Raw genomic sequence first — 26,836 nt, forward strand, 5'->3', positions numbered from 1 at the left:
CATTCGACAGACACCTAGTTTCACAAGTGAGGAACACCCTGTATACCAATGTGAGGTTGATGCACCTTGGCTTGCTTCATGAGGTGCAAGTGAATGTTTTATGAAAGGCCTGTTGACCTTCCAAGTCTGAACTGCATCCCACTATAATCAATACCTGGGTTTATCAACCAGCAGCCTAATTACCACAGGTGGTACAATCGTGGAAAATCTTCCAAAAACAAAACGGTTTTGTAACTATTGTTGAAGTTCTTGGATTTATCCGGTTACCTGACCCGAATCCCAGCGGACTGCATCAAAGCAGCTGTGGCGGCCGACCGATCCGGTTGTCCCGGGCCGGATCACAAATTTGTCCACGGTGCCATACTGAATGGAACCACCAAGCCAGCAGATGCACAGCAATTATTCGGTTCCAAGTGCCTGATCTCGAGCAATGACTGAGTGGAGTTGTGAGGCATATGGCATGGCCTCATTATGCGTGCGAATCACTCGTATACATTTTGTACTTTAACGGACGTGCACAATTGCAATCGCGATCACTACCACCCAAATTCACTCGGAAACAAAGTGGTTTTAAAATATAATTGGGAGAACACAGGACAGGAACACAAGGTGAAAGCAATCAATCGCGAACAATAAACGTCCACTTGACCCTCTACCGAATACGTGCTCAGGAGTCAAACAGACTTTAGTCTATGTGCTTTTCTTGACGCTGGACTTGCTCATCTACAGAGACATGTTGCTTTTACTTCGACACATTGCTCATGTGAGCGCCAGTTTCAAAGTGTCTGGAGAGATCGAAGCGACCAGATGCCGCTCCTTTGACAGACCTGCAACATGTGAAACAGTGAGTGTATTCTGGTCCATCTGTATTAGCTTTGGCCATCCCCTTGAAATCTTTATCCGACTCATTCCTTTTTGTGCCACCCATGACCAGTTTTTTGTTTCTTCGGTGCATTCAATATGCTTACACCAGCGCTGAGCGTTGGACACGCTGGGCCCTGGGTAAAAGTGACTAGCTCAGGGCACTGTTATTAATGGGTTTTTTATTTTTATTTTTTACCAATTTCCGATTGGCCAAAACAAAAACCTATGACAAGATAAGTATATTTAGATAATATGTTTTTGATATTTGTAGAAAAGTTAATTTTTCTTGACATTTGCGAAAGTGGAAATCAGGTCGTGGTCAGAAAACAAATCGTGTGAATATTATTGCCCAATCCATGGAGTCCTTTCAGAGAGCCAATGAGCGTTGCGGATACCAAGAGATCTCAGAACTCGTCTAATGACTTATGGAGCTCGAGGTTCCCTTTCATGCAAGACATTATAGTTTATTTCAAGCATCACACAGCACGTCAATGTTTAATCGCGACTGTAATTCCACACCACCATGACCATTGAGTGAATAGACTCCAGGAAACGCAAGAGCGCCATACTTTGATGAAAAATAAAAACAAAAACATACAATTTCTGCGCTATGCCATAGGAGCTGGAAATCCTGAAATAATCATACAAACTACGGGAAACCATATGACTTCACATTTAAGGAAGCCTGAGGCCAACATGTACTGTCGCATTCACAAGGCCCATGATGCCTATCGGCTCGACACTTTTGATATTTGATAATCCTTTTAACAGTCGCTTTGGTCATTTTACACTGAACGGAAAACTTGTGGGGATGGTATGGTGAATATGACAGCTCCTAAGATCTGTTAGGCTCACCAAAGCACCTTATTGGCTGACATATGATTTTTTTTTCAGGTTATGCAAATATGGCTGGCGTCATGCCAGCTGTCCAACCAATGGATATAGATCAGCCATACAAACACTTGCTCCATTATATATAGACTATTAACCCCCGTTTGACTTTGTCCGAAACGGGGGCTGATGGATTTGGTGTGCGTGCGTGCGTGTGCGCGCGTGTGTGCATCCACAACCATTTCTCAGACATGCATTTACTGATCTTCTTCAAACTTGGCACACAGATAAGGAATGGTGGCTTACATATGGTTGTCATTTTGTTTTGCGATCAGATCCAAGATGGCTGAGTGGCAGCCATTTTAGTTGTAAAAAAAATAAAAACAAACCCATTGTCGAACACATCCTCATCCATTTCTCAGACATACATTTACAGGTGTTGTTCAAAGTTGGCACACAGATATTGAATGATGGCTTACATATGCACATCGTTTTTTTTTTTTTTTAATCAGTTCCAATGTGGCTGACTGGTAGCCATTTTGTTACTGAAATGTGTCCCCAACCATTTCTCAGACATGCACACTCCATTTTTGTTCAAACTTGGCACAAGCATAGTACATGATGGCATACATTTGCACCTCACCTTATTTTGCGATCTGGTCAAAGATGGCCAACTGGTAGACTGACAGCCATTTTAGTTGTAAAAAAAAAACAAAAAAAAAACAATTATTGAACACGTCCTGAACCATTTCTCGGACATGCATTTACCGATCTTGTTCAAACTTGACACAAAGATAATGAATGATGGCTTACATATAATCGTCTTTTTTTTTTTCTTTTTTTTTGAAATCAGATCCAAGATGGCTGACTGGCAGCCATTTTGTTACTTAAATGTTACTTCACATTTTGTTCCAAAACTAACCCCCACCATTTCTCAGACACGCATGGTCCGATTTTGTTCAAACTTGGCACAAGCACAGCACATGATGGCATGCACATGCTGCTCACCTTATTTTGCGATCTGATCAAAGATGGCCGACTGGTAGACTGACAGCCATTTTAGTTTTACCTAAATATAGGCTCGTCCTTTAACTCCAAACAACAAAATTACTAAAACAACGGGAGCGATGACATTTTCTGTCTTTTTTACTTGTTATATTTATTCCGGTATTATCAATGTTTTGCTCCTTTTAATTACTGTTCTGATTTATTATTATTTAACTCCGATAATGTTGAAAAATATATAAACATAGGTTGTTTTTTTTTTCTTTTTGTGTATGTGTGTGAAGATTCATTCACACTTTCATTCATTTCATTCATTCATATTCAAGTTTGATTGGCCTGAATGGTTTATCCCTTAGGAGGCAGAGTATGGATTGGATGAGACCCAACTGCATGCCCACCTGTCAGCTCTGCAATCGCTCATCACTGCACTTTACTCCCATGTGTTACTCAACTCACCCTTTGCTCTGGATGTTCAACCTTCCAGTCCTGTACCTGCTGTGGAAGGTTTGTTCAGGGATTGTAAATTTTTCGAGTTTATTTTCACCAAAGCTTCCAATTTCTAACTTCTATATTGGTGACACAACTTCCAAATAATTATGCTGGGAAAGGGTGCAGCTATATCCTGGGATTCTGATTCTATTCTTGTTCTTTGATAACAGGGACAATCTTCCCTTTTGTCAGGTATGATTTTGACAATTGGAGGATGGTTGTTTTCATTTCCATCGATCTCAGCTTCACTGCAAGTCCTTTTTTTCCTTTCACAGGAGTGAGGCTCATGAAAGAGCAAGGTATAATTGACAGAGACAAACTTCAAGGTCATAAACAAACAGGAAAAGGGAGGAGGGAGCAAACGATGAAACTCACAAATATAATGGTTGGGTTATGAAAGGTTAATGGGGGTAATAAATGTGAAGGGTGACAAGAGATGGCAGTGCATTGCTTGCTTTCGAAGCCCTGGAGGGAAGAGTGAAACAGAACACCCTCCAGAAGGTGGTTCCATATATGGGAGAAGTAATGAGTAAAAGAGTTTTATGGTGTGCAGTGAATGTGGATTTTGGAAGTTTAACCAGGAGGGGTTGTTTGGTACCAGAAGCGATTACATGCAGTCACGGGTGACTTACATATGCACATCACGGGTGACTTAACGACACACACGGTGATGATTCACCCAGCCTGTGAAGCACCGGGAGGACAGTTTAGAGATGGGTTGGGATTCAAATTCAGGCTACACAGAGCGAGCATGCGTACCTCTCGGCTTTGTTGCCGTGATGTACCGATTCCTTACTAAAGAACTGAAAGAAAAAAATTCTCATTGTGATCATATAATTTACTTTGCCTTCCTACCTCCATTGTAGAAACACTGTATCCCAATTTAATGTTGAAGAACGTGCCAAGTTGCTTTACCACGCAATTAACGAAACGTTTGAAGAAACTTTTAAAAGCGAAACATTTAATTTTTATTTGTATTTATCTATGCTGAAGTGACGGGTCGGATAACGTCGTCAAAAACGGAAAACGTCGTCAAAAATAAAATTTCACATTTTCAGTGAGGCAGCCACCCCCTGTTACATCGCAGAACAACACGTGGCTGCCACAGGTGAGTAACCCTGAACTTTGTTCAAGTCAATCTATGTGCAGTATTCCGTGCTCGTGCGAATATTGTAGAGTGCTTGCTGAAGCACTCCAATGATACAGTTGATAAGAAACAGCTTCCTTGGCACGCAATTGGTAATCACCGAACCGTCATATTAAACATACACCTCCCGGAGATGCCCGGAATGTCAAATATGTCTGAATTGGACAAACGAACACTTTTCTAGGAGTACGAACTGCTTGTAAGTTCGATTCTGAAGATTAAATTTTGTAATTCTCCTTCTTTTAAGAGATACTCGTGGTGATCGCATGTGCGGAAATGAAATAAAGCAACGAATACTGAAGTCTCCGGGTGTTTATAAGCATTGCAGTGTACCCAGTGATTCGTAGCGATGATGAACAGGCATTCGATGAGTGAGGAAAGTGGGAAAAAAAGCAAAAAAACTATATCGTTAAATCGTTGTGGCCTGTTCCGAGTCACAACATGGTTGAGCAGGCCAAAAAACATGGCGGCTTCAGACCCCAGCGAGGTTACTTAGGAAATGCCTTAAGACCCCAGAGGGTGAGGTGGCCGTGGATCACCTGATGAAGGATATAAATAAATAAGGCCGTTAATTATCTTCAAAAGGGGTGTTTTAATTAACCCAAACATCCAATTTTCACTCTTGCACTTCCTTGGAGTTTTCTTAGTGTGCATGCAAAGTTTCCAGCTGTTAGGTTTCATAGTTTTGGAGTTATGGAGCAGACACACACACAGAGACACACACATACATTCAGAGAATTTCCTTGTGGTGGGAGTGGTTGGAAAGGGGGGGAGGGGTGGATTGTGCCTATGATCTGACCATGGGTACTCCCAGCACATTTGTAAAATTTCTTATGGATTGGCCCAGCCATACAGGTGCATATGATAAGTGGGTTAATACATTCAATGTGGGAGATAACTAACCTATCCCATACAAGTTAGCCTCTGGATGTCATTGCTACAATTTATTGCATCTAATCTAGCATCCAAGTCTACTCCCAAAGTGGATCAAAGGAATCTGTGATATCATTTGAAAAGAGTGTTGTTATCCTGGCCAACGTCCTTCTTCTTTATGATTCGTGTGTCGGTGTGGAATGATATGACACTTGTATGCCGATCTAGTTTGCCTCCTCTTGTGGAATCAAGAACTTGTCTTACTACTGAGGATTAGTGTCGATGTGCATCAGTGGACAGGTATAACAGTGGATGATATTAACAGCATGTTGATCGAGATATGTTTACCACCATGGCAAGCAAGGAGAAGCTGATGTTTCAGGTGTTAACACTTTGTTCTCTTTGCTATGATAATAATGGGTTAATGCCCGTAACATCGGCTTCTACTTTGTTCTCACAGTCGTTAGCATACCCCGATCCACACGTTCTGTTGATTCCCTCTATTGCCGCCTCCCATGCCTGTTTCCTTTTATTTATTTATCAAATAGGACTTTTCACCCCCCCCTCCCCATTCCACCCCACCACCCCTTAAATATACTTTAAATTCTTGTCTCTGACCAATCAACGATCACTGTACTTCCCTCATTTTATCTTGCCCTTTTCTTCTTCTTGGCCATGAACTGTCCCACCATGACACATTTCCTCCCAGTGCACATGATGTTTGGATGTGTTTTTCATGAGCTTTCTGAATACTTTGTTTTTCTTCACAGTGACCCGATTTCCACGCCCAGTGTCAGCACTGCAAGATGTGGCGGTTTTGGTTGGAGGCCGGGAGAAGCTTGCATGGCTCTTGCATGCATTTGAGGTTCAGCTCCATCATGAGGGCACAGGTGGTTGGCCTAGTCTGCTCTGGATTGTTAACCAGCTGTGAGTGATAGATAAAACTGCTTAACGTTTTCTCATTATTATTCAAAAATAATTTCATCTTGATTTGTTAATATTATTTTTCACATTGATATGTTTGCTCATGGGAGAGTTGAACATGAACATTTGGGTGAGAAGGTGTCACAGGTGTTGGTTGAGGAGTGAGTTAAACGTGTTGGTGACAGTTTTTGTTACATAACTACATCAAACTTAGATATACTTTGTGATTTCTTGTTTAAAAGGCACTATATTATTATTATTATTATTATTATTATTATTATTATTATTATTATTATTAACTCACCTGGACTTTAGTCTGATGAGCTTATGTGATCAAGCAGTGTCCATAGTTGAGTGAGTGAGTGAGTCAATCAGTCAGTCCGTAAACACTGCAGTCATCATCGCTTGAACCAAACACACAATTTTGATGAAACTTCGCTACAAGCTTCATATCTGATACCTGACGAAGGTATATTGACCGCATCAAAATCTGCGCTCATTAACAGGGTCAATGGGGAGGGGAGGTGTTTGTTGTCCCCCTCCCCCCCCCCCCCGAAATAGGTATCTGCTCTCTTCTCCAAAACTACACACACAATTTCAATGAAACTTGACCACAACCTTCATCACCCATCATGTATTAAAGTTTGTTCACACCATTTAAATTATCAGAGTCTAAGGGGAAAGGGGATCTGCGGGCGGTTTGAGTGCCTGTTGTTCCTGGTCAAGGTGAGCTTCAGGACACGTGGTCCTATTTTTTTTTTATGCAAGTGCAACATTGAATAGGTTTTGTACACTTGGGACAGTGTCAAATCCTCATGGTATAACATGCATTCAAATAACATTTTGAAAAACAAATTCATTGAAGGCCACTTTTTGGCTTACTGAGTTCCCCCACCCCCATCTTTAAATGCAGCTGCTGCTTGCCAATTGGTAGGACAATGTGGACTCATCTACAAAGAAGATTTCCTGTTTCCAGAGAAGCATAGAGGCCATTTATGTACAGGGTGTTTCAAAAAGAGTGGTGCAACTTTAAATGTTTATTTACAAAGAAACAGAAACCTCAGGAACGTGAACCAAACATTTCTTGAAAGCTTATAACATGGTATTTTCTATCACTGATTGCTATGGCAGTAAGTCACTGCTAGAGTTGGTGAGAGCCTAAGGTCTGAAATTGGCATTTACACAAAATCCTTGCAATTGACGTTCTCGATGTGTGCCCCTCCGTGATTCAGACAGGCATTGATCCTGACTCCAAAGTTCTGTCCATCTTTCCTGTAGGTCTCGTGTGGCACTTCCTGGAGATTGTCTGACAGCTCCTGCTTCAGATCATCCAGTGTGACAGGGCGGTTGGTGTCGACAGAGCCCTTGGCAGCCCCCCCAGAACCAGTAGTCCACATGATCCAAGTCTGGGCTATGGGGTGCCCAGTCATGAGCGGTACCCAGGGCAACGAGGCAGTTTTTGAAGAGCTGCCACAGGAAAGTGATGGTGTCACCAGCTGTAAGCGGGGGTGCACCATCCTGCATAAACCAGGTCATGCTGAGCTGGTTTGTGGTGACCTTTTGGGTTAGATCATTATGGAACTTCTGGCGCACGTCCCGGTAGCACTCACCGTTGATCATCACTGTCCTGCTATTGTCATTCTCAAACCAGTAAGGCCCTAGTCTTCCCCATCTCGCATTGAAAGTGCAGAAGCATGTGACATTAGGCCCTTTGTGGTACCTCTCAGTGATCTCAGGTGTTCTGCACCCCAGAAAATGTTGTTGTGGTTTTTGATTGCACCATTCAAGTGGAAATGGGCTTCATCACTGAACCAGATCAGGTTGATCCAGTTTGGGTACCACTCAATCCTGTCACTGAGCCAAGTGCACATATCAAGTCTCCTCATGTCATCTTGACTCAGTTTGGGAAAAAGATGATGTGTGATGAAAAAAGATGAAAAAAAGCCTAATAGAGATGATTTGTGGGAAAAGCTTTAGTTTCTTAGTGAGGATACGCCAGACTGATGTTGGTTTGATGCCAAGCTCCCGGGAGCACCGGTGGTGGGACTTCTTTGGATTGTCCACAACAGAAACCCACACAGCGTCGATGTTGGCTTGGCTCCTGGTTACTAATTCTGGCCTGCCACTGTTACCCTTGCTCTGGTTGTGCACTGTACCCTTGTGCAATAAATGTTTCACAATACGTTGAATGGTACAACTTGTGGGTCCATCATGTGTTCTGAGGTCATATTCCTGGCAGAACCTCTGGCGGGTGTCCACATTTGATTTAGTCTCATACCAGAGCCACAACTTTTGGCTTTTGCTGCACTGTCAATGGCATAGTTTAGCTACGGAGCTAGAAATCCCAAGGAACAAATATCATGATAACACCACCAAACCCTGAAAAGGAAAATGGTATAGGGCAAAAAACGAAGAAATGCAAGGAAGTCAAAGTTGTGTCAATCTTTTTGAAACACCCTGTATGTAAGGAGCAAGACTTGGCCCAAGACTGCCTTTGAGTACTCCAGCCTCTCGTGTGGAAGAGACAGGGGGAGGGGAAGAGGAGGAGGATGGGGGTGGAGACATAAGGGAGAGAGAGAGAGAGATAGATAGATATAGAGAGATAGAGATAATGATTATGGGGGAGGGAGAGAGGGAGAGATTGTGATGGATGATGAGGAGGATGGGAGGGGGGGGTGGGAGAGAAAGAGATGATGGTTGGGGGGGGGGAGAGAGAAAAAGAAGAAGAAGGATTATGATGAGAGGGGAGTTCAGGCAGAAATTTCTACCTTACCAAATCCTGGTTACCATGATCTTTTCTTCCCCCATTAACCCTGCTCCACTCCAAACACCCCTCTCAAATTTCCACTTTCTCCTCCCTCAGAGTTTCCTTCTGTGTCCATCTTGTTCACCCATGTGTCCTCCCCTTCCCTCTCTTTCCTCCCTCCATCCATTATTTATTCAAGTCTCCCTCTATTTTGTTTTCAGCCCTGCTGTTGGTGTTCTCTACCCCCCCTCTCTCATGCTCCTTTTGTTATGTTGCATCCTGATCCATTTCATGTCTGAGCTCTTCCAGGTCTTGACATTGGAAACAGAAAATATAACCGCATCATGTAGACAGAGATTCAAACATGAACAAATTTTTACCATAAACTGTTTTTTTTTTTCCTTCCCTTACAAATTACCGAATTGAAAAACATGATCTCCCCGACACTGTAATGCCGACCATTCTTTCATTAATTATAATCAATAAATTATATGCTCTTTTGTTTTGTTTTTTTTATTTTCTTTTCCTTTTCTTGGATTTGTGGATCCTTTTATTTTCTTGGAATTAAAATTCCAGATAAGGTATTGTGATCGTGCATTGGCTTTCTGTCTCTCTGTCTGTCTGTCTGTCTGTCTGTCTGTTCGTTTGTCCGTCCGTCTACTATTTTGACTTCTGCGGCCAAACTGCTGGGCTGATCCGACTGAAATTTGGCAGCAACGTTCCTCTCCTGACTGGTAACAGGGATTGCAAAGCTCGTTCTGTTCACATGACTTTAAGTGAAAATGGCCAACTTAGTAAATTTCTTCAAAAATCTTCTTCTCCAGACCCACCAGTCAGAATGCTCCCTAATTTGGATGGCAACATTAGTCCAGGGTAGGGATGTTAAATTGCGGAGGTCATGCCGATCACGTGACCGGAAGTGTGTCAAAATGGCGGTTGCACAAATTCCTTCCAAAATCTTCTTCGCCAGACCCACCAGACAAAATGCGACCAAATTTGGATTGCAACATGATGCTATAGAGAGGGTTCAGCAAAGGGCTACTAGATTGATTCCGGGCCTAGCTACACTCAGATTTGAGGAGCGGCTGAAGGAGACAGGGCTTTTTACATGAGAAAGGAGATGTTTAAGATCATGAAAGGTAGAGATAAAATAATTGAAAATGAATTATTCAACAGAGTAGACAGTGATAGGATCAGGGGCCATAACCTAAGAGTAAAGAAGAGGAGAGTTAAGACGGTAGTGAGGGAGAGATCTTTTACTCAGAGAGTAGTTAATGCATGGAATGGTCTCCCTGGAAAGGTTGTGGCAGCAGAAACAGTAGATAAGTTTAAATTAGAATTAGATAGGTACCTGGAAGTTATGGGGATGTTATCAGGACTTTTAGATAGTTTGAGCATTGATGGGTGATTGTGTACATGTATACGGAGTGCTGTTGCTGGGGGTCTCGTCAAGGGGTGTTGTGTGGTTGATGTGAGTTTTAACCAAGCCCATGCCCCCTCCCCTGAGAGGAGAAAGAAGAAAAAAAATACAGAAACTACAAGAACTTAAAATAAATATATATATTTTTTAAATAATAATTTGCATTTTCTTCTTTAGATCGTGTGTTGATAAATTAGTATGGTGATCATGCAGGCATGATGGGCTGAATTCAAAGTCGTGATGGTTTTGATTTCTCTGTTGATTTGGGTACTTGAGGATGTGCAGAAGACAGAATTGAGCACCTATGTTAGATTTCCTTGTATTTCCTTGGAACATTAGGCCAGGGTAGGGATGTTAATGAAATTTCGGAAGTCTTGCCCTTCACTTGACAAAGTGTCAAAATGGCGGACTGTGTAAACGTTTGGGACGATCGCGTAAATTCCTTCAAAAACCTTCCTCTCCAGACCCACCAGTCAGTGCTCCCAAATTTAGGTTTAAACATTAGGCCAGGGCCCAGATAAGCTACAGGTGCAGTGGTCCTATTTTTGTATTTTAACCAGAAAGTGTTTACTGGTAGAAAGTATACATTCTGAATGAGTTTGGGAGGAAGGGGTAGAAGAGCTGAGAGACTAACAGCAGGTTAGAGAGACAAAACAGAAAGAGACTTGAAGGAATAAAGGACATGGGGAATAATGAGAGCAATGGGAGGTGGAGTAGGACACATGGAGTGAAGAGCCTGGAAATGGGTGCAAACTCTCAATCATAGAAATGGAGGAAAAACTTGGGAAAAAGCAGAAATGGATGAAAAACAAAGATCAGAGGGTGTGGGAGGGAGGAACCTAATAACCTGGAAACCTGAAATGAGGTGGGCTTAGAGAGGGTTATTGAGGGTGTAAATGATCACAGGTATGGATGGGGGATGACCTGAGGTAGTTGTGAACAGCGGTCTTGAAGCCCTGGAGGGAAGACTTCAGCCAAAAAAATTCCCTGGGCCACCAATCCCACAAGAAGGTGGGAAGTAATGGGTCTACCCATGGCAGTCATAATCAAGGCGGCATATTTGGGTGGATGGAATGCCACATGGACACATAGTAAGTAGTGCTCATCTGATGAGCCAAATTGCCTCCTCCTGTGTTTTCTTGAGCATTTCCTCTTGTATAGTTATGAAGAGGTATGTGTAGCCATTGGTATTCAAGAGGGCTAGGAGCATTGAGTGTGGACAATGGACAAAGTCAGGTTTTGGAGGGAAGAAATAGGGTCGTTTTTGGCTCGTTTTTGGCCTCTGGCTCGTTTTTGCTGATAGTTTCGATTTCTCTGTTGATTTGGGTACTTGAGGGTGTGCAGAATACAGAATTGAGCACTGTCAAATTTACAAATGCTGTTTTGGTACGTTAATTAGGCATTTCATATAATTTAACTAATTACCCGATAGAAGAAATGCCTCATAACTTTTGAACTAATGGACATCGAAGGATTATTTTGCTGTGTAATTGTAGGCTTTTGGTACAGGAATTGACTGGACCAAAAATCTTGCTGATTGGAACACTCCTTATTAGCATAAATCCAAGATGGCCATCCACAAACCCCCTGTTAGTGTTACAAGACATTTCTTGTAACTACTAACTTGGTAGAAATGGAACAATGATTTGTGTCCCAATATCAGTTTTCAGGTGTGGGGAATTAAATTACCCAATACTTTGTGCTGTTGGAGCATCCCTCACGAGTATAAATCCAATATGGCAGCCGAACGATACACCCGATGAGTAGCCAATATGAGTAATCTCATAACTTTTGAGGTAAAGGATATAGAAATAAGGTTTGCTGTATAAGCATAGGTTTCCAGGGATGGGGAATTGATTAAAGCTAGGATTGTATTGATTGGAGCATTCTATATTGTCATAAGTCCAATAATAGCTGACATAAGGACATGATAAATTCAAGTGAGACCATCAGACATTGAGTGAAAACATGTTTATTGCCATATCATATACACGGTATCATCAACCATTCATCATCCATAATATCAACTGATCATCTTTTAATGCCGTAAATCATCAAACCTCATCATGTTAACCAACAATCAAATCTGATCATCAGATTAAGCCATCTATGTTTGTACAATCTCAAACATCATCATCATCATCATCATCATCATCAACCTGGTAATCCAGCACGTTTGAGCAGTCGGTGCATTTATAAAGAAATGTACAAACTAATCCATTTTTCACGTAGGAGCATCTCTTTTTGCCTTTACAGCTGCCCTTACACACACTTGATCAACTCGGGGAACTGCTACAGGTGCCGGTTTGTTCAAACATCTTACTGGCATGAGTTGATTTTCAACTAGCTCCCAGCCATTTGATTTGATTGCAGGTAGGGTAGAGTTAGGTTGGGTTCACGATAACTCTTGTCTCTCATACAGATATAATTAACTCTTTGTATGTGGGGAACTAGCATCCCCCGAATGGGTGTTAGCTTTTCCCCCTCGACATTCCTGGTGCAGGAGAGCTCCCATCAGATTTCTGCCATGGTAGTGCATTTTGTGTTCTGAGAGTAAAGCTGGGCGACGAATCGCTCGATATGCCCGATGGTGTCATCATTTACGTGCATGTCAGTTTCACCAAAGTGCTGTAAGCACTGTCGTACATGGTGGCCATCTGGAAGAGAGATATACACATTCACCCATTACTTCTTGGAGATTTCCACGAACTTGCCTCCCCAATCAGCTCTTGTGAAGTTGTGGAACACCAGTTGTCCACGAGTTTTTTTCCCTCTACCAGTTGTTACACCCTTTCATGAATGTCATTTGTGCAGTAAACCTTGCCTCTTTGTGTAATAATGTTCAACTTCCTTTCACGCAGTGTGAGCATTGTAGTGGCCGCATCCAAAACAAGAAGAACAACGTCAATCTGGAGAGCAAACATCGGTATCTCGAGGTGATGGCCGAGAGATGTCAAGGACATGCAACGGTATCTTTGTGTCTGCCTCCTCATTATAATGCTGTCTCATCGCATCTGCAATAATGCCGCGGAGGTTGGCGAAGCAGTTGCTCCCATAAGTAACACAGAATCTCATGTCAGAGTGGGCATGACTGAGGTTTTGTCGATCTTGACCCTTTTCCGAATTGAACTCTCCACTCTCAAGACAGATCCTACAGCTGTAGAATCAGCAGACAGGCATACTTAATCATTTGCGGAAAATCAGTGGATGTGCTGGCTTAAGCAGGGTCGTTAGTGACGTTTTCATTTCCAAGGTAATTTGCCAGCATCCAGACACAATCCTTCGTCTGATACTGATGAAGTTTCTCGCTACTTTGAAACTCAAATAAATCAAACTTCATTGGCTTTAGGACAACACGTGGCTCATCAAAATATTTCACGTTGATGCATTCTCCAGTAGGTTGGTCTGGCACGAGTAGGTTGGTTGCACCTCTTCAAATTCTGCTTGAAACATGACCGATCGCCTCATGTAAGTTGTTCTGCCCATGAGTGGTATCTTCATTGAAATCCATGTTGTCTACGGCGAAGAACATACATTTCCCCTTCTTAACCCAATGTGGCAAACTGTTCCCACCAATGATTTCCATGCATGCAACAACACCGGACTCTACTCTCTTCTCAATGTTGATGACAGAATCATAGCTTGTCCCTAAATTCAAGTTCGAGAGGAGACTGATCAGGCTTTTGTTCCGCACCTTCTTGTGGATGGTGAGAGGGGGGCTGACAGAAAGTGGGATCTCCCTGGCAAAAATGCTGCAGTTAGAACTATAGTATATGAGAGTTGTACTCATGTACTACAATAGTCTGCAGATAATTACTACAGGAAAGGAATCTTATTTTTGCCTGGGTCCATAGTACGGATGAAGCCAGTGTCTGCCTTTGGTTCGTGCATGACCTGCTTGTCATTTTTGAGATTGTGTGTGATCACACTGGTCACAACATCAATGGATGTGCGCACATGGCCATCTCTCTTTCTGGAAAACCTTTTTGGAATTGGTGCCAACCAGTAACTGCTTCAGAAATCATTCCAGCATCGGAGGGTTTTCAAAACCTTCAAGGCTACCACTAAACTTCCAGTTTTCACAACGAACCAACAACTCTCTCTCCGTAACATGCAAGCAGTCCTTATATCATTCAAGACAGAATGACAATCATCAACAACAGCAGATGGAACATCAATAAGGGACTCAGTAGTAATCCGATTCTCACTTTCATTTTTACGGAGTGACGGCACATTCAATCGAGGGTGCTTGCTCCAATATCAACCGTTTCAAGTTGCTGTTTTTCTGATCCTGGAGCAGCCCGTCAACACCATGTTCACTCAATATTCTTGTGTACTCATCATTTACTGCATTTATGTTTATGACATCACCACATGAAAGTGAGGATTTGACAGCATCAAGAAGTTCAAGGTCAGATATATGTCGCTGCACAGAACAGACATTGGTATTATTAGTTTAACAAACATGAGAGGGTCTGAGTGCCTTCTTGTAACATTGATGGTGGTCGTACTTGTCTAAAGCATGAGCATCACCCAGGTCAACTAACTGAGCAAGGCACACACGACAATGATCTTTGCTAGTGTCCTTTTTATATTTAACAGGGATTGTCCCATAGAATCGGTGGCTACCTTGTGCAATTCTGCATTACCACAATAGTCAGGAAATGGAGCAAATACACATATCTTCTGCTTAAGGCCCGGTCATACCTTGACGTTTTAGCCAACGTATGCCGATTTTTGAATTTTTTTTTTCTAAAAACGCTGGCACACGTTGAATACGTTATGGGTAAGTTTTGATAACATTGAGAGCACACTGAAAACCACTGCCATACGTCGTTGTACTTTTTGGTTGTCCTCAAATTTTTTCATGCTTGAAATTTCACGACGTATGGCGGCGTATGACTCACACGTTCCGCTACGCTGGCCACAAGTTGTATGCACGGTCTGCGATCGTTGACAGACGTCAACACATGCTACTTGTAAGTTAATCATAAGTTGAGACACGCCGAGGTAATGTTTAGCGTACCCGAAACTTATTTCTAACCTATGATTAACGTGTTGTTGGCACGTTACGCGATCGTTGCCACACATCGACAGATGTTACTTTTAAGTTACTCATAGGCTGAAAGACGTCGGTATAATGGATCGTCCTTGCGTCAGCGTCCACGGCCACGGCCAGGACACTTATTTGCAGCATTCTTCAAACTTTTCTTGGGCATGACGAGGATGTTCACACTTCGATGTCTAGCTTGGCTATTATTCCAATTGTCCATCGACAGCGTCTATTTAAAATAGTCGAGTTTGAGCGTTTTAACACGTTCAGAAGAAACGCCTGACAATGTGGAGAGCTTGCTTTCAAACCTTGAGTCAGATTCTGCAACCGGTCCAGACGGCATCAGCCCACGTGTCCTCAAAGCCTGCTCTTCTGCTCTTGCTCACCCTCTCTCTGTTCTATTCACCCTCTCATTTGCCCAAGGTCATCTGCCATCTGCTTGGAAATCTGCTAACATCACTGCCCTGCATAAAAAAGGTGCAAAAACAGATCCCTATAACTACAGACCAATCAGCCTTCTCCCAATCATCAGCAAGGTGATGGAATCCATCATCGCCTCAGATATGAAATCCTTCCTCTTCTCCAATGGCTTGATTTCCAATCATCAATTTGGTTTCAGACCAGGTCACTCTACCCTGGATATGCTGCTTCTGCTCTCCCATCAATGGATGGAGGTCCTCAATGCCAGACAGGAAATCCGAGGCGTATCCCTGGACATATCACGTGCTTTTGACACAGTCTGGCACCCTGCCCTACTCACCAAACTCTCTTCCCATGGTATTCAAGGCCATCTCCACTCATGGCTCGCAGACTTCCTCTCCTGTCGCAGTCAACGTGTGGCCTTAAATGGAGTTCTTTCATCCCCTCTTCCTGTGCAGGCTGGAGTTCCTCAAGGTAGCGTTCTGGGCCCTGTTCTTTTTCTGGTTTTCATCAATGATCTCTCGGACTCTCTGGAAAATCCTCTATTTCTCTTTGCCGACGACTCCACCCTCTGCCGTACCATCTGTCATCCCTCAGACCGGCAAGCAGCAGCTTCTTCGCTCACTGCAGATCTGGATAAAATCACAAACTGGTCCAACACGTGGAACATGTCTTTCAATCCAGACAAATCTCACACTCTCACTATGTCTCTTTGAAAGGACCGTTTACAAAACCCCCCCATCCACTTTCTCAACAATCCTCTGGAAGAAGTCTTTTCTTTCAAGCTTCTAGGTCTCACTATCTGCCATGACCTTTCCTGGGAAAGTCACATTTCCAACCTCGCCTCAAAAGCCAGTCGCCGACTGGGAATCCTCCGTCGTGCTAAGTCCTTCCTCGGCCCTCTTGATCTCCTGACCACTTACAAAGCTTTTGTCCGTAGCCTGATGGAGTACTGCTCTCCCCTCTGGGCTGGTGCTCCTGCCTCCCACCTTTCTCGGCTTCACGCTGTCGAAACCAGGGCATTTAAGATCATCGGCATCTCCCGCAATGAAGCTGAGTCTTTGGGCCTCTCACTCAATACCGCAGGTTGGTCGGTGGTCTTTCTGTCTTCTCCCGACTCCTCTCCAGCCTTGCCCCCCCTGCTCTCTCTGCGATTTGTCCCCACTACATTTCCACAGGGCGCTCAAGGTCCGCCAACAACCCCCTTCTGGTAAAACTACCAAAATCACGAATCACTGCTCATCTTCACTCTTTCATTCCTCTTTTTTCCCGCCTTTGGAATAAACTTCCTCACTCTATTCTTTCCCATTCTTCCCTCCAGGCTTTCAAAACAGCTGTTCACCACCACCTCTTATCATCCCCCATCCAAATCCTCGATCTTTTCTACCCCCGATAATCCACCCAAGCCCACTTCCTTCATTTCTCCTGCTTTCCTTCCTGAAAGTCCCTGAAATGTCCATCTTCTCTTCGCCATGTTCCCCGTCCCATCCCCATCCCTCTCCCTTCCACAGTTCACCTAATGTGTCTGTTCCCCACTGTTTTGTCCCTTCCACTCCCCCCCCTCTTGTCTCATGCCTCCTTGCTGTGAGTTGTGTGTTAGCTCTCATACGAGCCTCGACCAAGGTATACAAAAAAAAAAAAAACGCTTCAAATTTCCAAACCCCAGCGTCAAAAAACAAAGGCGAGTGACAGCAATTTAAATCGTTCATTGTAAACAATGAAAATAGCTGAGTGGTACCGTTTAAAAGTCGTTGAGTGTAAAAAACATCCAATTGTTGAGCGCAAGCGTCTACTTTCAATAGTGGAGATGCAGCCATTTATATCGTTGAGTTTATCATTTAAATCGTTAAACGCAAGGACGATCCATCATAACCCACACCCTCCCCCTCACACTCACCTACTACTGGCAAACATGAACAAACTAATACTAATACTGATACTGATACTGTTACTGCTGACATGGACATCGACTCAAAAAGGACTCGAAAACACTGTTGGGTTCCCCTTTTATGAGCAGCATTTTTATATACCAATTCCCAAAACCGCTGGGAACACGTCTTTATATGGCAGTTGTAAGCTAGAAACACGTTCATTTATTTATTTTTTGTCGACCGGAAGACGTCATTGGAATACGTCTACATACGTCGGTGTGTTGGGACTACGTAAAGAATTGGTTCAAAGCACGTCAAACATAAGTTAGAAATAAGTTTCGCGTAAAGAAGACATTACCGCGACGTGTTTCGACTTATGAGTAGCTTATAAGTAGCCTTTGTGGACGTGTGTAAGCGTCCACATATCGTGTGTACAACCTATCCCCATCGCATGCGGAACGTGTGTCATACGCCGAGTACGTTGTAAAATTTTGAACATGTTTAAAATTTCTTGACGTACTCTACTTACTACGACATATGATAGCGTACTTTAGCGTTCTACTCACGTATACCAAACTTACTCATACCGTATTTGACGTGCCCCAACGTTTTAGACACATTTTTCTTAGGTCGGCATACGTTGGCAAGATCGCCAAGGTGTGACCGCGATGTTGACACTTCCATTTCTACGGCAGTTATGATTCGAATTGTTGTGCGTCAGCCTTTTAATAGGCTACGTCACGACATCGTCGGCGATGCGTGCAACGCGCTATGCCTAAGTTGGACTATCGTTGGGTATCGGTTGTGTAGGCCGACAACAGGTTCAGCATTCGTTGGTATAAGTTATCTATAACACAACGAAACGTTCTGTGTCCGTTACCAATGCGTTATACATAAGATCAAGTCGCTATGAATACGTCCGAATCTTTAAAAAAAAACATCAAAAGTTCAACGTAAGCCAGCGTTTTACATACATTTTAATACATTGCCATCGCTGGCTAAAACGTCAAGGTGTGACCGGACCTTTAGCCTCAACACCAATGGCTCGATGAGCACGCCCTACATCACTGCTTGGTTTCGATGAATGCCCAATTTTGTTTGTAGTACCCTCATTGCAAGATAAATTTGCAAATCGTTTCTCCACCTCTTTAAAATTACCTTTGTGAATTACTTTGTTGTGGCAGCTCCTATGATATTTAACTCATGCAAGAAATGCAGGAGACAGTTCACTCATAGCCTCAACATGGATGTATTTCATGTCACCATTTTCGAGATATCGCCTGACATATTTTAGAATATCTGTGATTTACTCGATGGATGAACCACACGCAAGTTTGTGGCTTTTTGAGTGTTTGCCCTCACAGATGATGCATTTTGCCATCCGCTGCTCTGACATGATTCCGATGTTGGGTTCTGGTCTTGCCGTTCAATCTTCTTAGGGTCACTGAAGGAAAAAAGAAAAAAGTTTAATGGGATTAAAAAAGGAAAATGGGTTTGCTATAACCCAGGAATAGATCATGTTCATGTGTGTGCTGGAATTTAATTTATGACAATATTGAATGCCCCAATCAACACAATCTTATCTTTAAACAATTCCTCATATCTGGAAACCTATGATTATACACCAAAGCCTTATTCCTATATCCTTTACTTCAAAAGTTATGAGATTACCCATATCGGCTATTCATTGGGTGTATCGTATGGCAGCCATGTTGGATTTATACTCATGAGGGATGCTCCAACAGCAAAAAGTATTGCACAGTTTAATTCCCCATACCTGAAAACCTATATTGGGACACACAAATCATCATTCCATTTATACCAAGTTGATGGTTATAAGAAATTTCCCGTATTGGGGTTTGTGGGCGGCCTTGGATTTATGTGACCTAGGGAGTGTTCCAATCAGCAAGATTTTTGGTCCAATCAATTCCCGCACCAAAAGTCTACATATAGACACCAAATTCATCCTCCTATGTCCATTAGTTCTTCAGTTATAATGCATTCCCTCTATCAGGTAATCAGTTAAATGACATGAAATGCCTAATTAAGGTACCTGAATGAAATGCCTACTTAAGGTACCAAAACGTCATTTGTAAATTGGACAGCATTCAATTCTGTAGTCTACACACCCTCAAGTACCCAAATCAACAGAGAAATCAAAAATATCAGCAAAATTGAGCCAGATTACATAGCCAACCTCACTACAACAAGGAATGAAGTTATCAACACATACAGCAATACCACTTCTGAAACAGGGAAGGGGCCTTTTTTAAATGGAAGAGAGGTTAGTGACTCGAGGCTCATGTTTCCTTCCCCGGGGTTTAGGCCTCTTGAGCTATCATACCACCACCTTGTGCATACCTCATTTGCTGAAAATATAAATTTACTTTTCTGTCAGTCTGCATAGTGACGAGCTTTGTCATTGCTACACAAGAATATTGCGAGAGGAGGTTATCAAATCCTACTTCACCTTACCAAATCTTGATTAGCTCCATGAGAGTTCCAATCAGTCAAACATTCAATAAGATCAACATTTTTTGGATGAATGGAATTTGTGCATTTGGCTAAAGTCTAATGTTGACGATAAGACATTCAATTGCATTCCATGTGATACAGTTGTATAAATGTAGCAATTAGGAAATTTCATTGAAGCTAAAACAATTTAACCAGGTAAAAATGTAAATGTCTTAAACTTCCGTTGAACTGCAAAGCATTCCCACTATTGTATAAATATACATGTCGGTGATGTCATGCATTTATTATGATGCACTCCAGCAATAAGGAGATGTTGGAACCCTCAAAATATTAATTACATTGTCTTCAAGGGAAGAGACACCTTGTCGCCATTGCATTGTGTATCTGCAGGTAATTGGAGTAATGATATCTGCAGTAAGTGACATGATTGCCTTTGACCTAAGAAATGTCACCAAAGAGAAAACTGTTTAGATGCTCTCCACTTGTATGAACATGACCCTTGTAGATACAAACGATTATATCCATGACCTTTTCCTTTTCACCTTACCTCTAGATTGCCACGGCTCATCGCCATGGTGGGGAAACTGTCCATATGTTCAGCAGCCTGTGTACACGAATTCTCTCGCTTCTTCTGGCATCTTTGTCGGACATTTGGCAGGACATTCACAAACATGAAGGTTGGTCATATTAATATTGTTGGCTTTTGAGGGTTATCCTTCCTTGTCACAATGTTATCCCTGGAGCTTGGAGTCATTCCTCTTCTTTGTCCGTATGCAGCACAAGCCTGCAGGATAGCATCATCAGCTGAGGGTGTGACTGTGCTGTTGATGGTTGCAGGTTAGGGCAGGAATTTGGAATTTGATCATGGTGCCAGCGATAGCTCGCCTACTCTTCGTGACGGACACCATGGGAACTTTCATGTCCACCAAGGATGCTGGCAAACGGGATTCCCATTTAATGTCCATCTGAAGGAAGGCACACATATTGATTAATCACCCTGCCTGTGAAATATCGGGACGATAGTTTATAGCTGGGTAAGGATTACAACCCAGGCTAGACATCTTAGAAGTGAGGGTACATACCTTGAGGCCATTATTTTAGCCCTTCGAGTCATTGAAATGTATTAATGCAATCTCACTCCATTTCATCAACTTGTACTCTTAATATACTACCATTGTAGTTGCTTGTGCTCATCAAATAATCTACACTATAATAGGAGCTGTGTGTGTGTCCGTCCGTGCATGTGTGCATGCATGCATGCGATTTCCACCCATCGGTTAGACAGTTCGCCTGACTCCACCCAAAATTTCAACACTACAGCTACCAATTTAGGTCGGGTCAGGTCAGGTCAGATATTGGGAACATGCCCCGGAGCAGAGCATCACTGTGTCCACTTTCCACCGGTAACTCCAGGGGCCTCCGCCTGGCCATCCCCCAGGCAGATACCTGGCCGATCCTCATCTCCTTGAGATACTGATCAACCTACTGCAACCATGAGGCACGTGGTTGGCCCATTGGCCTCCTCCACTCATGAGGCTCCATCACTGAGAGAATCTGGTGAGCAGGATCAGCGTCAGGAAAGCGAGCCGCACGTCAATACAGCCGCAGCCGACCCTCACAGACGATGCAGGTAACAAATCTCATTTGAGCCTCTCTCAGCAAACACTCGTTGGACAAAAAGTCCAACCAGCGATGGCCAAGGATTCACTGAAGAGAATGATACGAAAGGAATTATGTCTCTGTCTCAGATCCTTGGGCAGAGGCCAAGTATCACACCCGCGGAGCAAAACTGGAGCAAATCATTTTTAATCAAATATAAATGACATGTTGGAAAAGATGGTTCTACTTTCGTGTATCCCAAGAGTTGGAAATTGATTTGTCAGAATGCAAAACCACAGGTTGAACGACAGAAACGCAGTCGAACAAAAAATATTAATATTAAAAATGCTTACAACTTAATCAATTATCCAATCAATAGATGTGAATCATTTGGTTAGATTAAATGATTTATCACAATATATACGCTTGAATGAAATGGCTTTGCATTCTAAACACGTAGAATGTTGATTTTTTTATCTCCAGGTCGTACTGAATTCACAGTTCCAATTGAAATTAAATTTTATAAAGGGTGGATAGTTTTTATGAGAATAAGACCTTGGGATATGATGTGAATGATTTAGGGTACAATTGGTGTCTTAAATTAAGCCTACAAGATGTGAAAGAATTAAATCAGTCTCATAAAAAAGAATATTATCCATTTGTTGGAGTTAATAAGATATGTGGAAGTACTTGCTATTAGCAAACAACAAATAAAATGATTTATTAAGGCTAAAATCAATAATAGCTTTGCAATAGTTTATGCAATGAAAAAACAAAGAACAGGATTTTACATAGCAACTAAAGGAATACAAACTGATTTAACAACAGCAAGAGAGGGGGAGGGGTGGATGTATTTCCTGTCATCAGATTAATTTCTCATATGTTTCTGAAACATATATTTTTGATGTATAAATGACAGCAAGAAGACTTCAATAAAATTACCATTTTTGTTTTCAAGCATAATTGCATGAAAAAGGTATTTGGTGTTTTCATAAATACGTTCTACAACACAACAATGGGAGAGTTTCAATAAAAGATTGGCTTTATAGTGATGCTGATAAACCAACAAGTTTGGATTTAACTGAAATGTTAAATTATAAAAAGGTTTTAAAGTTGATAAAATATATAGCTCTTTTATAAATTCAGAACAAATATTATTGGTTTCATGTTAAAAAAAAAAAAAAAAAAAATGAAAAATTTGGATAAAGGAATATCTCAAAATCCAGATCAATATATGTTTGGGGAGATGGTTCAAGGGTAGTAAGGGATCCTGAGGAAGTTGAAGATGAGAGAGAGAGACAGAGAGAGACAGAGAGAGACAGAGACAGAGACAGACAGAGACAGACAGAGACAGAGACAGAGACAGAGACAGAGACAGAGACAGAGACAGAGACAGAGACAGAGACAGAGACAGAGACAGAGACAGAGACAGAGACAGAGACAGAGACAGAGACAGAGACAGAGACAGAGACAGAGACAGAGACAGAGACAGAGACAGAGACAGAGACAGAGACAGAGACAGAGAGAGAGAGAGAGAGAGAGAGAGAGAGAGAGAGAGAGAGATAGATAGATAGATAGATAGATAGATAGATAGATAGATATTGATTGATTCTGTGAAAGAATTCCCAGAATGAGTTGATGTCGGAGAAAGTAGAGATGGGAGACCGGTCTAGAAGTTTGATGGCTGCTTGAAATCCCTGCCAGTTTGCCCAAGGGAACTGCCAGACTCACTGGCATTGAGGCTGTTCTCTGAGAATGGCCAAAGAGATGTTGACTGTCACATGCACGTGGTCAGATGGGGGGTCTGTATTTTGTCCACTTCAGAAAGCATCGTGTCTTCATCGTTCAATGTCCGTCCTGGGCAGGTTCTGGTCATTTGTCATACGTTAATGTGTGTGAAACCTCATGTTGTCAGCATCACATTCAGTACCCCCAATGAGCACCGAACACATGAAGAAGAATCATCATTAAAAGCCAATCAACCTTGTTTTAGCAGGAAACTTGAAGGAATAAAATTAGTCTGTTGCAGTGCCTGAACATTGTGAAAGCAGCAGAAGTAAAAGAAGAGGATGAACTAGCAGCTCAGCTGGCGTCATTATGGCCCATTGCTTGGAGAAAGATTAGCCTGATGTGGAAATGCTTTTCACGAATCCCAGGTGGTGCAGAATTAATTTTTACTTCACACCTGTTTAAGGGATTATAAAATTATGTTGCTGTCCATTACACGGAGTGTAACCTGGTCATCATGCCGTGATTTGTCACAAATAATGGAATCTGCTCAACCTCCCAGGCTCTACCCTCGTCCATGTTCGTTAATTTAAGCTGCTGAAACTTTGGCAAGCGTTTGTGCACATCCGTTTTTGTTTATCACTTGGTGCTTTTTAAAAAGTTCTTCTATTTTAAACATGTGTCGAGGCTCATATAAGAGCTAGCACACAGCATGTACAACAAGGGGAGCAGGAGACGAGTGTAGTGGGAAAGGGAAGCACAAAGCAGTTGGGAACAGAGGCATTAGGAGATCTGTGGAAGGGAGCGGGATGGGGCGAGGAAATGTGCGAGCCATAAGTGGAGATTGTCTTGGATACCATAGGAAGATATTTTGGTGAGCAGGGCGGGGTGCCAGACTGTATCGAAAGCACGCGATATGTCTAGGGAGATGGCTCTGATCTCATGTCTGGCATTTAGGGTCTCCATCCATTGTTGGGAAAGCAGGAGTCTAGGGTAAAGTGACCTCGTCTGAATCAAAATTGATGATCGGAAATCAAGCCATTGGAGAAGAGGAAGGATTTAATGTCTGAAGCGATGATGGATTCCATAGCCTTGCTGATGATTGGGAGAAGGCTGAAGGGTCTGGGTTGCAGGGATTTGTTTTTTCATCTTTTTTATGCAGAGTGGAAATGTTTGCTGATTTCCAAGCAGATGGCAGATGACCTTGAGCAAATGAGAGGGTGAATAGAACAGAGAGAGGGTGAGCAAGAGCAGCAGAGAAGATTTTAGGAATACGAGGGCTGATGCCATCTGGACCAGTTGCAGAATCTGAGTCGAGGTTTGAGAGCAAACTCTCCACCTTGTCGGGAGAAAAGGATGCAGAGTTCAGGAACAGCCGCGTGCGACTCGGTAAGGTGGGTACAGAAACCATTGGGGTTGGGACACAATATTTAGACGCAAACACGGAGTTTAGGCAATCAGCTTTTCGCGTGCAGTGTCAGCAGTGCGGCCATTTGATGTGAGGGAGGGGATGGAGGGGGAACATACACTAGAAACAGACTTCTCTAGACACCACCGGGATTTGGAGGAGGGAGAAAGGTTTGAGAGTTCAGACTTGAGATTCGAAAGATGTTGTTTTCTGGCTCTCCGGAGGGTGGACACGCACTTGTTCCGCGCTTTGTGGATGGAACTGAGATTGCCTTCAGTTAGATTTGCGTTCCATGAGGCAAAGGAAAGTTGTTTCAGGACAACTGCCTCACCACAAGCTTCAGTGTATCTTGGGTGGGAGGAAGGGTAGGACAACTGAAGACGAAATGGGATAAATCTGTGCATGAGAGAGAGAGCAAATTTCTTTGAAACAATTTCCAGAATGAGTTGACGTTGGAGAAAGTAGAGATGGGAGACCAGTCTAGAAGTTTTATGGCTGCTTGCAGTCCCTGCCAGTCGGCCTGAGAAAAATGCCCAACTCAACATCACTGAGGTGGTTCTCTGATAACAGCTAGAAAGATCTCCACTTTGACAAGCATGTGGTGAGAAGAACCGATTAGAGCAGAGGAAGAACAGCAGATATTTTCAGGGAAATTGGTCAAAATGAGATCCAGAAGAGATGGAGTACCATTAGTTGAGATCCAGGTCGGGAACTTGACAGATTGTGTCAGTCCCAATGAGTCACATAAGTCTTTTGTTGAAGGGCCATGGCAGGTGAGAGTGGTACCCACACCCAGCCAATTGGCATGGCAATTGGAGTCACTGTGTATGAGGAAAAGAGAGTTTGGATGAGAGGATCGAAGTTGGTCCATGTTTCGGCGAATGAGGTGTAAATGGAGTCGTTACTGTTTGGGAGATGGTACAACACACATGTAAACATGTGGTGGGAGTGGAGGGGAAGCCATAGCTTGAGGTATTACTGGGAGTGTGGGTGAATGAGGGCAGTGCATGGAGTGAGGAAAAGAGTTTTTGAGGAAGGGAGCAATTCTGCTGCCAGGATGAGGCTTCGGTCTGTCATACCAGAGGAGGGAGTAACCAGAGAGAGACACGAGGGAGTCAGAGCTGTCTTGAAGGAGGAAAGTTTCTGTTAAGTAGATTATGTCTGGTTTGTCAGTGGCAACCTGTCTGGAAAGATGTCAGGTTAGAATGAAGGCCCCAGATGTTTGAGGTTCACACTGTTAACAAAGAGGGAGGTGGGAGGCTTTGGGTGCAGGGGAGGAGAGCGGGAGGGTAGGACATGGGGAGGATTGCAGAAGAGCTAGAGGAGAGGGTCAGATGAGAAGGAGAAAATGCTCAGTGGTGATGTGATGAGGCACATTGAGGAGTAATAAGAGAGAGAGCAGGGGAAGGAGGCAGCTTTGTGGATGTAAGGGGGGGCAACTTTGAGAAGGAAGAGTGAGGAGGGAGAAGGGTGAGAGGGAAGAGTTGAGGGAGTAGGGTGAGGGGGAAGTTTTTGAGGAAAGCTTGGAGGGGGAAGAGTGTGAATGTTGCTTTGAGAAAGAGGGGTGAGAGGGAGGGGACGATGAAAGCAGACACCACCAAGGGGCAGGAGTGCGATGTGAGAGGTGGGGAGAGGGGAGGGATGACACTTGGTAGTGGTATGGTGAAGAAGGGAATGGGCAGAGGGAAGTACAAGATTTGAGGGGTTGGGAAGAGGGTGGGGGGAGGTGTGACGAGAGGAAAGAAAGATCATGTTTGAGATGTTGAGGAGTGTACTGATTTAGAGAGCGAGATATCTGTTAGGTTAGAACGGAGCCCACATATGTTAGAACACCACACAGATTGGGATACCAGATTAGGAGCTGATATGAAAGCAGAAGACAGTGAAGAGGTGCTAAGAGTGGAGGTCAGATGATGGGCAAGATGGGAGGGGTAAGGAGAGGGTATAACAGGTGAGGAGTTAGGAGCAGGTAGATTTAAGTAT

General features: G+C 43.0%; 1 protein-coding gene across 15 annotated transcripts in view; it reads left to right on the top strand.

Annotated features, from left to right (window-relative positions):
- RELCH (RAB11 binding and LisH domain, coiled-coil and HEAT repeat containing) overlaps nucleotides 1–26,836 on the top strand; it is a 169,256-nt gene that overhangs the window by 81,610 nt on the left and 60,810 nt on the right. For all 15 annotated transcript variants that reach the window (XM_085847659.1, XM_085847661.1, XM_085847664.1 and 12 more), the window contains 3 exons: nucleotides 3,057–3,204; nucleotides 5,980–6,136; nucleotides 20,672–20,795. In XM_085847659.1, coding sequence (XP_085703785.1) covers nucleotides 3,057–3,204; nucleotides 5,980–6,136; nucleotides 20,672–20,795 — 429 coding nt within the window. The remainder of the gene's footprint in view (nucleotides 1–3,056; nucleotides 3,205–5,979; nucleotides 6,137–20,671; nucleotides 20,796–26,836) is intronic.

This window comes from Eptatretus burgeri, chromosome 11 (genome assembly GCF_056783735.1).
Source record: "Eptatretus burgeri isolate ZD-2024b chromosome 11, Ebu_testis_v1, whole genome shotgun sequence".
NCBI lineage: Eukaryota > Metazoa > Chordata > Myxini > Myxiniformes > Myxinidae > Eptatretus > Eptatretus burgeri.